This window comes from Pagrus major, chromosome 4 (assembly GCF_040436345.1).
Source record: "Pagrus major chromosome 4, Pma_NU_1.0".
Classification (NCBI taxonomy): Eukaryota; Metazoa; Chordata; class Actinopteri; order Spariformes; family Sparidae; genus Pagrus; species Pagrus major.
The window spans coordinates 38,652,818-38,666,074 of NC_133218.1; the positions used below are offsets into that span (position 1 = coordinate 38,652,818).

General features: G+C 43.2%; 1 protein-coding gene across 1 annotated transcript; it reads left to right on the plus strand.

The window, feature by feature from the left end:
• Window positions 1-5,101: 5,101 nt before the first annotated feature.
• LOC140994690 (tripartite motif-containing protein 16-like) lies at window positions 5,102-7,281 on the plus strand. The gene has a single exon (XM_073464434.1). The coding sequence runs from the start codon at window positions 5,280-5,282 to the stop codon at window positions 6,951-6,953; it is 1,674 nt and encodes a 557-aa protein (XP_073320535.1). The 5' UTR covers window positions 5,102-5,279; the 3' UTR covers window positions 6,954-7,281.
• Window positions 7,282-13,257: the final 5,976 nt, after the last annotated feature.

The window sequence follows — 13,257 nt, forward strand, 5'->3', positions numbered from 1 at the left end:
CTCTTAGACTCTCGTTTCTCTACATCGGTCTTCCTTTTTTTGGCTTGCTTAGCCGTGTACGCTTTTGTCGGTAATGCCGGGATAGCGTCTTTTCCTGCTGGGACGTCCGCCATTGCACCTTCACGGAACATGAACGCGCATCAACTTTGGTCGAGCAACCAATAGGAACGCCCAAAACAGCTTGCTCTGTAAAATTAACTGTGATTGGCTGAACACTGCCGTTACGGCAATGATTTGTTAAAGCCTGAATACAGAGCCAAGAGGAGACACAGAAGTCCAGTGTTCTGTCATAACACTATGAATTACAATATGCTGAAAGGTTACTATTGATTTTTGACCAAATGACGCCAGAAATAACTTACACACTCCAGCTTTAATTGTAAATATTTTACAAATATTTACATTTCAAGTGAACCCTTCTTTTGAGACTGTTTTTGGTCTGGTTATTGGTACCTGATTCCAGGGTGGTGCCCCGTTTTAATTAATTTAATTAATTTTTATTTATTTAATTTTAATTATTATTATCAATAATTATTCATTTCTAATAACCACACCTGTCCTACCATTAATTCCCAACAATGGTGCCCCGTGTGAGGCCATCTTAAACTAGTTTTATTGCAATATTGTATGTATGCACAATAATTTAATTTTTTCCAAAATGTCCTTTTTGGAAAAATTTTGTTTAGAAATTAAGCACTCATAACTCACTAAATACATTCAATTGTGGTTTGTTGATTGCTGTAGTGTACTAGTGGTTAGTTTTTCTTTTAGCCGTAAATAGCTTGCATGCTATTTAGATTCTGCGGTCACTAACACTTTTAACTTGACTATTACTTCTCCAGAGGTGCTGAAGCCACCTCATTAACATCCTTACAGGATAGGTTGCATGAGAGTAATTAGCCTAACACCTACTAACAGGTAGGATTGTAAGTCACAGGTAAAGCCTCTCACCTGTGCATTAGCATTAGCAACACAGCAGCACTCACATAAGTTACTGAACCCACTGGCTGTCGCTGCTACTTCAGTAAAATGAGTAGACAAAACCCAGTGTGAAAGGAGAGAGGCCACCTGAATGGCTACAACATTAGTACCTGTAATGAAAAATTCAGGAGCTAATAAGTTATATTAATGACTCAGCTGGAAAGCTCGTTCCATTCCATTTTGATGTTTTTGTTTTGGTGGTTTTGAAAGCAGCAAAGGAATGAACAAAGGTTAATGGTTGATAATGACTGCATGATGTTTGTAACTAGACGTAGTTAGAAATCATCTGCCCAGATGTGCCTCAGTGTGAATGTTTAGTGCCCAGACACAAAAGCCTTTGACCATGAACTGTTCAACTGTATGGACTTTCACAACCCTTCTTTTTCCTCAAGGACATGTGGATTATTCAACCTGCCCCGTGTTTTTAGGAACACACTTGGACTGTTTGAACACCCTCCCTGTTCAGAGGATACATGGACTGTGTAACCCCAGAGGTTACCACCTACATGGACTGTTCGGAACTTAGTTGCTCCAAAGACTGCAGACAGCACCTCACTCTTTGGACCAAAGGGGGGATGTTGGGACCGTCCACATGGTTCTGACATCAGATCGGCCCGTGTGTAGCTCAACGCCTAAATGCGGCCTCCTTGCACTAACAAAGCCTGGTAAACAAAGGAAAGTGCACCGACCCTAATGTCCAGTAGGTGGTGCCTGCTTGACACAGTCCCCTCAGGTTTGAAACTCCCATCTCCCATTGTCTGTGAGCGCACCTGAACGTATCAGTTTCCGCCACAACCGGAGGAGATAAGTACAGCTGCAGACTCATTTCATCGCAGTCCCAGAGGTACGTGTTGCTGGAATCATCAGCTTTCACCTACGCAACTATTACTCAAAGGGAGCATACAGACGTCTGGATTTTACCCGCCTAGGCCGCAGTCTTTCATCTCGCTGGACGAGCCAAAACTGCCCTGTGTTTACCAAACACACTCCGGATCCAGAAAAGACGCTGTGCACCCGCCTGCAGAAGGAGGATTTTTCCTCAGAAAATGCCCGCTTTGGCCGTTTTCTTAATGCCCACGTCAACTACGCTGTATTAACAGCCAACGCAGGACGCTGCAGCCGCCTTTAATCCACGCAGAGGAAGCGAGCTGGATTAAGGAAGACACGACTACAAGTGAGGCTTAATTAGTGTCTGGGTAGATACTATACGTTAGCGTGTATTGTATGCTTGTGGGCTACATTCTTTGTTTGTGAGTTTGTGGACCCCCATGTCCCCTTTTAATTGCTGTTAGTTTGAAGTTGTAAAACATGCTGGTTGTTTCTCCTTTCACTCATCACGAGCTGATTTGAGCCTCTCCACTCCATGGAGCGGAAGTGTTAGTCTAGCCGCCGCTAAGGGCATTAGCCCTTTGTCTATGTCTTCCTCTCTCTTTCTCCCTTGCTAACTAACCCACATGTACATGTACACATACATTAGGAGTTACGCGCACACACACGTAATCTTATGAGCTACCTGTTGGAGACTTGTGGTTGATGACCTCGCTATAACATAAGATACGTGTATCTCTTGATATCTCCCTTTTATGATTTCAGAGATGGACGCCTCGTGGTAGCACGACTACCTTTTCTGGAACAGGTGTAACCAGTGCTGTTGTTCAAGTCTTGCGCGTTCGTTCAATTGACTACCTTTAGGTGACATATTCACGTCCACCATTTTGGAATTCTAGACATATGATTCAGCAAAATCATTATAATTTTTGAATTCATATCCACGCGTGACTTCTCCAAGTCACGTTTCGGCCATCTTTGTAGTCGAACGAACGTGAGTTCCCCAATTCCTGTTCGGCCATGTTTGTAGTCCTTTCAACGGAACACTCCATGATGTCACCGTCCAAAAGAGCATGACCGCCATTTTGGCTCTCCGCCATCTTGTCTCTTTGACTACGACCGCCATCTTGGCTCCTCTTTCTTTGTCTCTCCGACACACACACACACACACACACGTACACACATCCATGCTTGTTTGTTATTTGTGCTTGAGTTTGTCTTAGTTTAGTTTCATAGTTTAGCTGCTTTAGTTGAGTGATCGATTTTTGTTTATTGTAAGTATTATTGATTTGATCAATTTGCTAACAATAATAAAGCCTATTATATTGTACATAGCAGTTTTCTGTGATTATTTTGTGCATATGTTTTGTGGTATTTATCGGTTGTGATGGTCAGTGCTCGGATTCATTTCCTTCACTGTTCCTTTAATTTTAAATATTGTACATATATTTACATTTAAAGTGAACCCTTCTCTTGAGACTATTTTTGGTCTGGTTATTGGTGAATAATAATAATAAATATTATTTTTTAATAACCACACCTGCCCTACCATCAATTCCCAACACCAGGTGCAGCCCCAAAGTGTCAGAGAAACACCTGAACAACGTGAAGCAGTTTAATCTCTTCTTCTTCTTCATCCCAACAAAACTGCATCACAGACAACATCTGGTGAGGAGTGAGGGACGGACAGACTGATACGTTTAGTGACAGCAGCTGTGTGATCCACTGTTTTTAAAGTGATGGATCACAGAGACAGTTTGAGGAGACTAACTGTTGTCTTTGTAACTTTCCTGGTTCACACTGAAACACCACGTCAGCGCTGTCAGAACAAACACACACGCCTCGTTTTGGGTAAGAAAACCAACATTTGAGGCTGAAAGAAAGAAATGTGTGTTAACAGATGTGACTGTGTTATCGTGCACTGAAGCCATCACTCTACTTTTCTCCTTAACAAACACACATCACACGTTGGACGATGGCTGAAACAACCTGTAGCTTCAGGTGATACAGAAAACAGCAAAAAGGACAAAAGATCACAATAGCATCATGCAAACAGTGACAGCGTCACGTTTAAGTCATCAGCTCTTGCATGCTGTGCACATACAAAATGTTAACATGGGCTCCAGAAGTCCAGTCTGACTAACAGGCCGAAGGTTTATTGGACAGTAAAACACAGAACGGAGGTTGTAAAATCAACCCTTGGCCACAATCATTTATTTGTTCCACTGACTGCAGATGAACAGAGAACTACCTGGAACCACATTATAAAACAGCTCTGTGAGTCAGGACCCCACCCTGCCAGCACAGACACCACGTTACAGGTTCATGCAGTGGATGTGTACATGTTGCACCAGTAAACTATACAGTGTGTATTTTAAATCTTGTATAACTAACTGCATAATAAATGATGTCAGAGTCAGCTGTAAGGCTTCTATCTGCAGATCCAACATGTGATGTGGAGGCTCTGCCTGCTGATCAGCTGTCTGTGTCACAGTGGTGCTGGAGCGCCATCTTGTGGCCTCCTGGCTGCTGATAACAAGCTCGTCCTTCCTCCGTCACCACCAGCAGGTGGAGATGAAGATCTACTACAAACACAAACTGCCAACAACACCTCCAGCTGCACATAAAGTCAGGGTGGAGTGAGGAGCAATCAAATCCTGAGTCACAGTATCTGTTTGTCTCTTATTTCAAAGGATCATTTACTGCCTGACGGCCATGAAGTTAAACTTGAGGCATCAAAGTGGTCGTCCACAAACCAGTGGGTGACGTCACGGTGGGTTTGCACCCAGAAAAAAATAAAATTGAACATGATTCATTGATTCATATTAATCCTCCAGTGAACAGCAGGAGCAGCTGATCTGCTTCACTCTTCTGGATTCACAGTTAACTAATAACTTCCCTGATCATTTTTGTTTCAACACATCTGAAGCCTGAAATGCTGCTTTGGATCAGGATGAGATTCTGGAACTGAACCGTTTTGTCACAAAAGCTTCAGAGTAGATCATTAACTGTGTGAGGAAACTGTTTGGATCTTTATGAGAGTTTAGTCTGATAAGTGCCGACTGTCAGTCAGCTGTTTTTAACCAGGAAAAGAAAACTGAACAGAATCAGATGAAGAGTCAGAGAAACATGAGTGAAGCCTGAAGAGCCAAGGATCATTTTACAACTAAACACTGTGATGTTTCCAAATGTTGCAGGTTTTAAGTTCAGATCCACAGAGCCGCTCCTCGTCCTGGAGTGAACAATAGGTCAATAATCGCTCCCTCTTCCTCTTCCTCCTCTCACACAGCAGCTCCACTCTGTCAGTGTATTTCCTTGTTCCCTCCCCTTCAGAGCTACAGTTTTGTGGATGAGTGTAACTGAGCTGACAGACCTCGTTCACTGCACAAACACACTGTTCAGATCAGAGGTCAACCCAGTTTCTGTTATCAGGAAGTGAAACTTAGACAGTCGATGTACTGAGAGGTGAAATGGCGCAGAGAGGAGTTCAGCTGGACCGAGAGACTTTCTCTTGTCCGATCTGTTTGGATCTACTGAAGGATCCGGTGGCTACTCCCTGTGGATACAGCTACTGCAACAACTGTATTAAAGACCACTGGGACACAGAGGATGTGAAGGGGATCCACAGCTGCCCTCAGTGCAGGAAGAGCTTCACACCGAGGCCTGAGCTGCTGAAAAACACCATGTTAGCAGCTTTAGTGGAGGAGCTGAAGAAGACTGGACTCCAAGCTGCTCCTGCTGATCACTGCTATGCTGGAGCTGAAGATGTGGCCTGTGATGTCTGCACTGGGAGGAAACTGAGAGCATTAAAGTCCTGTCTGGTCTGTCTGGCCTCTTACTGTGAGCAACACCTGCAGCCTCATTATGAATCAGCTCCTTTGAAGAAACACAAGCTGGTGGAGCCGTCAGAGAAGCTCCAGGAGAACATCTGCTCTCGTCATGATGAGGTGATGAAGATGTTCTGCCGTACTGATCAGCAGTGTATCTGTTATCTCTGCTCAGTGGACGAACATAAAGGCCACGACACAGTGTCAGCTGCAGCAGAGAGGACTGAGAGGCAGAGAGAGCTCGAGGGGAGTCGACAAAACCTCCAGCAGAGAATCCAGGACAGAGAGAAAGATGTGAAGGTGCTTCAACGGGAGGTGGAGGCCATCAATGGCTCTGCTGATAAAGCAGCGGAGCACAGTGAGAAGATCTTCACCGAGCTGATCCGTCTCATGGAGAAAAGACGCTCTGAGGTGAAGCAGCAGGTCAGATCCCAGCAGGAAACTGAAGTGAGTCGAGTCAAAGAGCTTCAGGAGAAGCTGGAGCAGGAGATCACTGAGCTGAAGAGGAAAGACGCTGAGCTGAAGAAGCTCTCACACACAGAGGATCACAACCAGTTTCTACACAACTACCCCTTACTGTCAGCACTCAGTGAGTCTACACACTCATCCAGCATCAATGTCCGTCCTCTGAAATACTTTGAGGATGTGACAGCAGCTGTGTCAGAGGTCAGAGATATACTACAGGACGTCCTGAGACAGAAACAGACAAACGTCTCACTGACAGTGACTGAAGTGGATGTTTTACTGCCACAACCAGAGCCCAAGACCAGAGCTGACTTCTTAAGATATTCACGTGAAATCACACTGGATCCAAACACAGCACACAAATGGCTGTTATTATCTGAGAGGAACAGAAAAGCAACATGCATGAGTCAACAACAGTCTTATTCTCATCATCCAGACAGATTCACTTACTGGCCTCAGGTCCTGAGTAGAGAGAGTCTGACTGGACGTTGTTACTGGGAGGTGGAGCGGAGAGGGAGAGAGGGACAAGTTTATGTCGCAGTCGCATACAAGAATATCAAGAGAGGGAGCTCACAGGAATGTTTATTTGGACGCAATGACAAATCTTGGATGTTATATTGTTCCACAAACAGTTATTACTTTTATTACAACAGTGTCCACACTCCCGTCTCAGGTCCTCGGTCCTCCAGAGTTGGAGTGTACCTGGATCACAGTGCAGGTATTCTGTCCTTCTACAGCGTCTCTGGCACCGTGACTCTCCTCCACAGAGTCCAGACCACATTCACTCAGCCTCTCTATGCTGGACTTTATGTTGATCCTGAAGTCACTGCTGAGTTCTGTAGCCTCAGATAGACTGAAGTCATTTCAGGGTCAGTGGGTTAAATTCTGTGCTTCATTTTTTCAGACTTGTTTTGTTTCCATCATTGTTGCTGAGAGCTGATTGTTGTGTCATTTCTTCACCTGTCAATCAAACCTTGTGGGCGGTACTCTGACGTCTTCTTGTTGTTGTGTAAATGTTTGGGTGTGTTCAGGCGGCGCTCCTTCCTGTGTCTGTTCAGCCTCAGAGGCTGTCACTGCTCATGATGAGTTCAGTTCACATGATCATAATCAATCAGGAGATCAGTCCTTATTTGCTTGTAAATTCAATTTAAATGGTGAATAAACAAACATGAACAAAGTCTTTTCTTCTGGTCTTCACTCCAGGGTCTCACACAGAGCTGACAGAGAACATGACAGTGTGGGGGGGCACGGGGGTCCTTCCCCTGAAACTTGTTCAGTGAAAAATGAAGCAATTTTCTACACTTTGACATTTATATTCAAAGATTTTGGGAGATGATTTGAAAACTTTATCAGCAGCTCAGTAATGTCAGAGACAGATATAATATATAATATTACAGCCAGAGAAAGTATGAAAAATTAGGTATTTTCAAAACAGTATGAAGAAGTAAAATAACATCTTTTAATTTTTTATATATATGAAACCAATATCAACACTTTCAAACACAAAAGTTTCAATGAAATTAAAATAATCCTTCCTGTGAAAATATACAGTCTACATCACTACAACATGTGTTGTCCAGCTCTGAAGCTGTAATTAACAAGATGTGTCACTCTGTTTTTTTTCTGCAGGACCAAATAAGTTGTAGATGTGACAGAAGTACATTAATATACACAGAATCAACATGTGGTTCAACACAGTGAACGTATTTGTGCATATGTCTTGTGGTATTTCCTGGTTGTGATGGTCAGTGCTCGGGTTCATTTCCTTCACTGTTCCTTTAAAGCTGGAGTTCGTAGAATATGTGAAAAATGCATGAGACTGGGATGGAAACAAATGCGCTCCCCCCTCCCCTCCCTGTTTCGACTCGTAGCTCCACACCGTTCTCGTGGACGCGTGCGACTGTAGCGCTTGAAATATTCACGTCGGAACTTTTCTGTCATACACTTGCCGTGGCCGAATTACAGGTAAGAAAGTACTTTACCTTTCTCTCGTGAACAAATTGAACGTATGAACAAACAAACATTACTTTTGCATTGTTTAGAAGAGCGATAGAGACCGACAACAATAATGTCGTGCTAACGTCTCAGCATGACATAGCCTACATGTCTGGCACTAATAAAGCCACGATATTTGTCATACTGACGTGATACTTATACAGCATAATCTAATGACAACAGCAACACTTATATATCACGGGAAAGAGGTGTGAATGCTAAGAATAATAAAACAACATATAACGCTGAAGTAAACAATTACCCCCACATGCACAGACTATCGGAGACAACCACTTTATTCAGACACTTCTTTCTTTTCACCGTAACCTGAAAATAAATAATAACTGTCACATCCATATTTACACGGCACACGTCCTCTGTATGTCGTGTATATATAACAGTATTGACAATAAATTTGATGTAGACTTTGCGATTTATTCCGTCTGTTGTCACTCTCCCTCTTAGACTCTCGTTTCTCTACATCGGTCTTCCTTTTTTTGGCTGCTTGGCCGTGTACGTTTTTGTTGGTAATGCCGGGATAGCGGCTTTTCCTGCTGGGACGTCCGCAATTGCACCTTCACGGAACATGATCGCGCATCAACTTTGGTCGAGCAACCAATAGGAACGCCCAAAACAGCTTGCTCTGTAAAATGAACTGTGATTGGCTGAACACTGCCGTTACGGCAATGATTTTTTAAAGCCTGAATACAAAGCCAAGAGGAGACACAGAAGTCCAGTGTTCTGTCATAACACTATGAATTACAATATGCTGAAAGGTTACTATTGATTTTTGACCAAATGACGCCAGAAATAACTTACACACTCCAGCTTTAATTGTAAATATTTTTCAAATATTTACATTTCAAGCGAACCCTTCTTTTGAGACTATTTTTGGTCTAGTTATTGGTCCCTGATTCCAGGGTGGTGCCCCGTTTTAATTAATTTAATTAACTTTTATTTATTTAATTTGAATAATTATTCATTTCTAATAACCACACCTGTCCTACCATTAATTCCTAACAATGGTGCCCCGTGTGAGGCCATCTTAAACTAGTTTTATTGCAATATTGTATGTATGCACAATAATTTAACTTTTCCCAAAATGTCCTTTTTTGAAAAAAATTTGTTTAGAAATTAAGCACTCATAACTCACTAAATACATTCAATTGTGGTTTGTTGATTGCTGTAGTGTACTAGTGGTTAGTTTTTCTTTTAGCCCTAAATAGCTTGCATGCTATTTAGATTCTGCGGTCACTAACACTTTTAACTTGACTATTACTTCTCCAGAGGTGCTGAAGCCACCTCATTAACATCCTTACAGGATAGGTTGCATGAGAGTAATTAGCCTAACACCTACTAACAGGTAGGATTGTAAGTCACAGGTAAAGCCTCTCACCTGTGTATTAGCATTAGCAACACAGCAGCACTCACATAAGTTACTGAACCCACTGGCTGTCGCTGCTACTTCAGTAAAATGAGTAGACAAAACCCCAGTGTGAAAGGAGAGAGGCCACCTGAATAGCTACAACATTAGCACCTGTAATGAAAAATTCAGGAGCTAATAAGTTATATTAATGACCCAGCTGGAAAGCTCGTTCCATTCCATTTTGATGTTTTTGTTTTGGTGGTTTTGAAAGCAGCAAAGGAATGAACAAAGGTTAATGGTTGATAATGACTGCATGATGTTTGTAACTAGACGTAGTTAGAAACCATCTGCCCAGATGTGCCTCAGTGTGAATGTTTAGTGCCCAGACACAAAAGCCTTTGACCATGAACTGTTCAACTGTATGGACTTTCACAACCCTTCTTTTTCCTCAAGGACATGTGGATTATTCAACCTGCCCGTGTTTTTAGGAACACACTTGGACTGTTTGAACACCCTCCCTGTTCAGAGGATACATGGACTGTGTAACCCCAGAGGTTACCACCTACATGGACTGTTCGGAACGTAGTTGCTCCAAAGACTGCAGACAGCACCTCACTCTTTGGACCAAAGGGGGGATGTTGGGACCGTCCACATGGTTCTGACATCAGATCGGCCCGTGTGTAGCTCAACGCTTAAATGCGGCCTCCTTGCACTAACAAAGCCTGGTAAACAAAGGAAAGTGCACCGACCCTAATGTCCAGTAGGTGGTGCCTGCTTGACACAGTCCCCTCAAGTTTGAAACTCCCATCTCCCATTGTCTGTGAGCGCACCTGAACGTATCAGTTTCCGCCGCAAGCGGAGGAGATAAGTACAGCTGCAGACTCATTTTATCGCAGTCCCAGAGTTACATGTTGCTGGAATCATCAGCTTTCACCTACGCAACTATTACTCAAAGGGAGCATACAGACGTCTGGATTTTACCCGCCTAGGCCGCAGTCTTTCATCTCGCTGGACGAGCCAAAACTGCCCTGTGTTTACCAAACACGCTCCGGATCCAGAAAAGACGCTGTGCACCCGCCTGCAGAAGGAGGATTTTTCCTCAGAAAATGCCCGCTTTGCCCGTTTTCTTAATGCCCACGTCGACTACGCTGTATTAACAGCCAACGCAGGACGCTGCAGCCGCCTTTAATCCACGCCGAGGAAGCGAGCTTGATTAAGGAAGACACGACTGCAATTGAGGCTTAATTAGTGTCTGGGTAGATACTATACGTTAGCGTGTATTGTATGCTTGTGAGCTACATTCTTTGTTTGTGAGTTTGTGGACCCCCATGTCCCCTTTTAATTGCTGTTAGTTTGAAGTTGTAAAACGTGCTGGTTGTTTCTCCTTTCACTCATCACGAGCTGATTTGAGCCTCTCCACTCCATGGAGCGGAAGTGTTAGTCTAGCCGCCGCTAAGGGTGTTAGCCCTTTGTCTATGTCTTCCTCTCTCTTTCTCCCTCGCTAACTAACCCACATGTACACATACATTAGGGGTTACGCGCACACACACGTAATCTTATGAGCTACCTGTTGGAGACTTGTGGTTGATGACCTCGCTATAACATAAGATACGTGTATCTCTTGATATCTCCCTTTTATGATTTCAGAGATGGACGCCTCGTGGCAGCACGACTACCTTTTCTGGAACAGGTGTAACCAGTGCTGTTGTTCAAGTCTCGCGCGTTCGTTCAATTGACTACCTTTAGGTGACATATTCACGTCCACCATTTTTGGAATTCTAGACATATGATTCAGCAAAATCATTATAATTTTTGAATTCATATCCACGCGTGACTTCTCCAAGTCACGTTTCGGCCATCTTTGTAGTCGAACGAACGTGAGTTCCCCAATTCCTGTTTGGCCATGTTTGTAGTCCTTTCAACGGAACACTCCATGATGTCACCGTCCAAAAGAGCATGACCGCCATTTTGGCTCTCCGCCATCTTGTCTCTGACTACGACCACCATCTTGGCTCCTCTTTCTTTGTCTCTCCGACACACACACACACACACACACACACACACACATACACACATCCATGCTTGTTTGTTATTTGTGCTTGAGTTTGTCTTAGTTTAGTTTCATAGTTTAGCTGCTTTAGTTGAGTGATCGATTTTTGTTTATTGTAAGTATTATTGATTTGATCAATTTGCTAACAATAATAAAGCCTATTATATTGTACATAGCAGTTTTCTGTGATTATTTTGTGCATATGTTTTGTGGTATTTATTGGTTGTGATGGTCGGTGCTCGGATTCATTTCCTTCACTGTTCCTTTAATTTTAAATATTGTACATATATTTACATTTAAAGTGAACCCTTCTCTTGAGACTATTTTTGGTCTGGCTATTGGTGAATAATAATAATAAATATTAATTTTTAATAACCACAACTGGCCTACCGTCAATTCCCAACACCAGGTGCAGCCCCAAAGTGTCAGAGAAACACCTGAACAACGTGAAGCAGTTTAATCTCTTCTTCTTCTTCATCCCAACAAAACTACATCACAGACAACATCTGGTGAGGAGTGAGGGACGGACAGACTGACACGTTTAGTGACAGCAGCTGTGTGATTCACTGTTTTTAAAGTGATAGATCACAGAGACAGTTTGAGGAGACTAACTGTTGTCTTTGTAACTTTCCTGGTTCACAATGAAACACCACGTCAGCGCTGTCAGACCAAACGCACACGCCTCGTTTTGGGTGAGAAAACCAACATTTGAGGCTGAAAGACAGAAATGTGTGTTAACAGATGTGACTGTGTTTTCGTGCACTGAAGCCATCACTCTACTTTTCTCCTTGACAAACACACATCACACCTTAGACAATAGCTGAAACAACCTGTAGCTTCAGGTGATACAGAAAACAGCAAAAAGGACAACAAATCACAATAGCATCATGCAAACAGTGACAGCGTAACGTTTAAGTTATCAGCTCTTGCATGCTGTGCACGTACAAAATGTTAACATGGGCTCCAGAAGTCCAGTCTGACTAACAGGTCGAAGGTTTATTGGACAGTAAAATGCAGCACGGAGGTTGTAAAATCAACCCTTGGCCACAATCATTCATGTTGTTCCACTGACTGCAGATGAACAGAGAACTACCTGGAACCATGTTGTTCACATTATAAAACAGCTCTGTGAGTCAGGACCCCACCCTGCCAGCACAGACACCACGTTACAGGTTCATGCAGTGGATGTGTACATGTTGCCCCAGTAAACTATACAGTGTGTATTTTAAATCTTGTATAACTAACTGCATAATAAATGATGTCAGAGTCAGCTGTAAGGCTTCTATCTGCAGATCCAACATGTGATGTGGAGGCTCTGCCTGCTGATCAGCTGTCTGTGTCACAGTGGTGCTGGAGCGCCATCTTGTGGCCTCCTGGCTGCTGATAACGAGCTCGTCCTTCCTCCGTCACCACCAGCAGGTGGAGATGAAGATCTACTACAAACACAAACTGCCAACAACACCTCCAGCTGCACATAAAGTCAGGGTGGAGTGAGGAGCAATCAAATCCTGAGTCACAGTATCTGTTTGTCTCTTATTTCAAAGGGTCATTTACTGCCTGACGGCCACGAAGTTAAACTTGAGGCATCAAAGTGGTCGTCCACAAACCAGAGGGTGACGTCACGGTGGGTTTGCACCTAGAAAAAAATAAAATTGAACATGATTCATTGATTCATAATAATCCTCCAGTGAACAGCAGGAGCAGCTGATCTGCTTCACTCTTCTGGATTCACAGTTAACTAATAA

Excerpts from the sequence above, each read along its gene's own strand:
- LOC140994690 (XM_073464434.1), top strand. The coding sequence starts at position 5,280 with ATGGCGCAGAGAGGAGTTCAGCTGGACCGAGAGACTTTCTCTTGTCCG.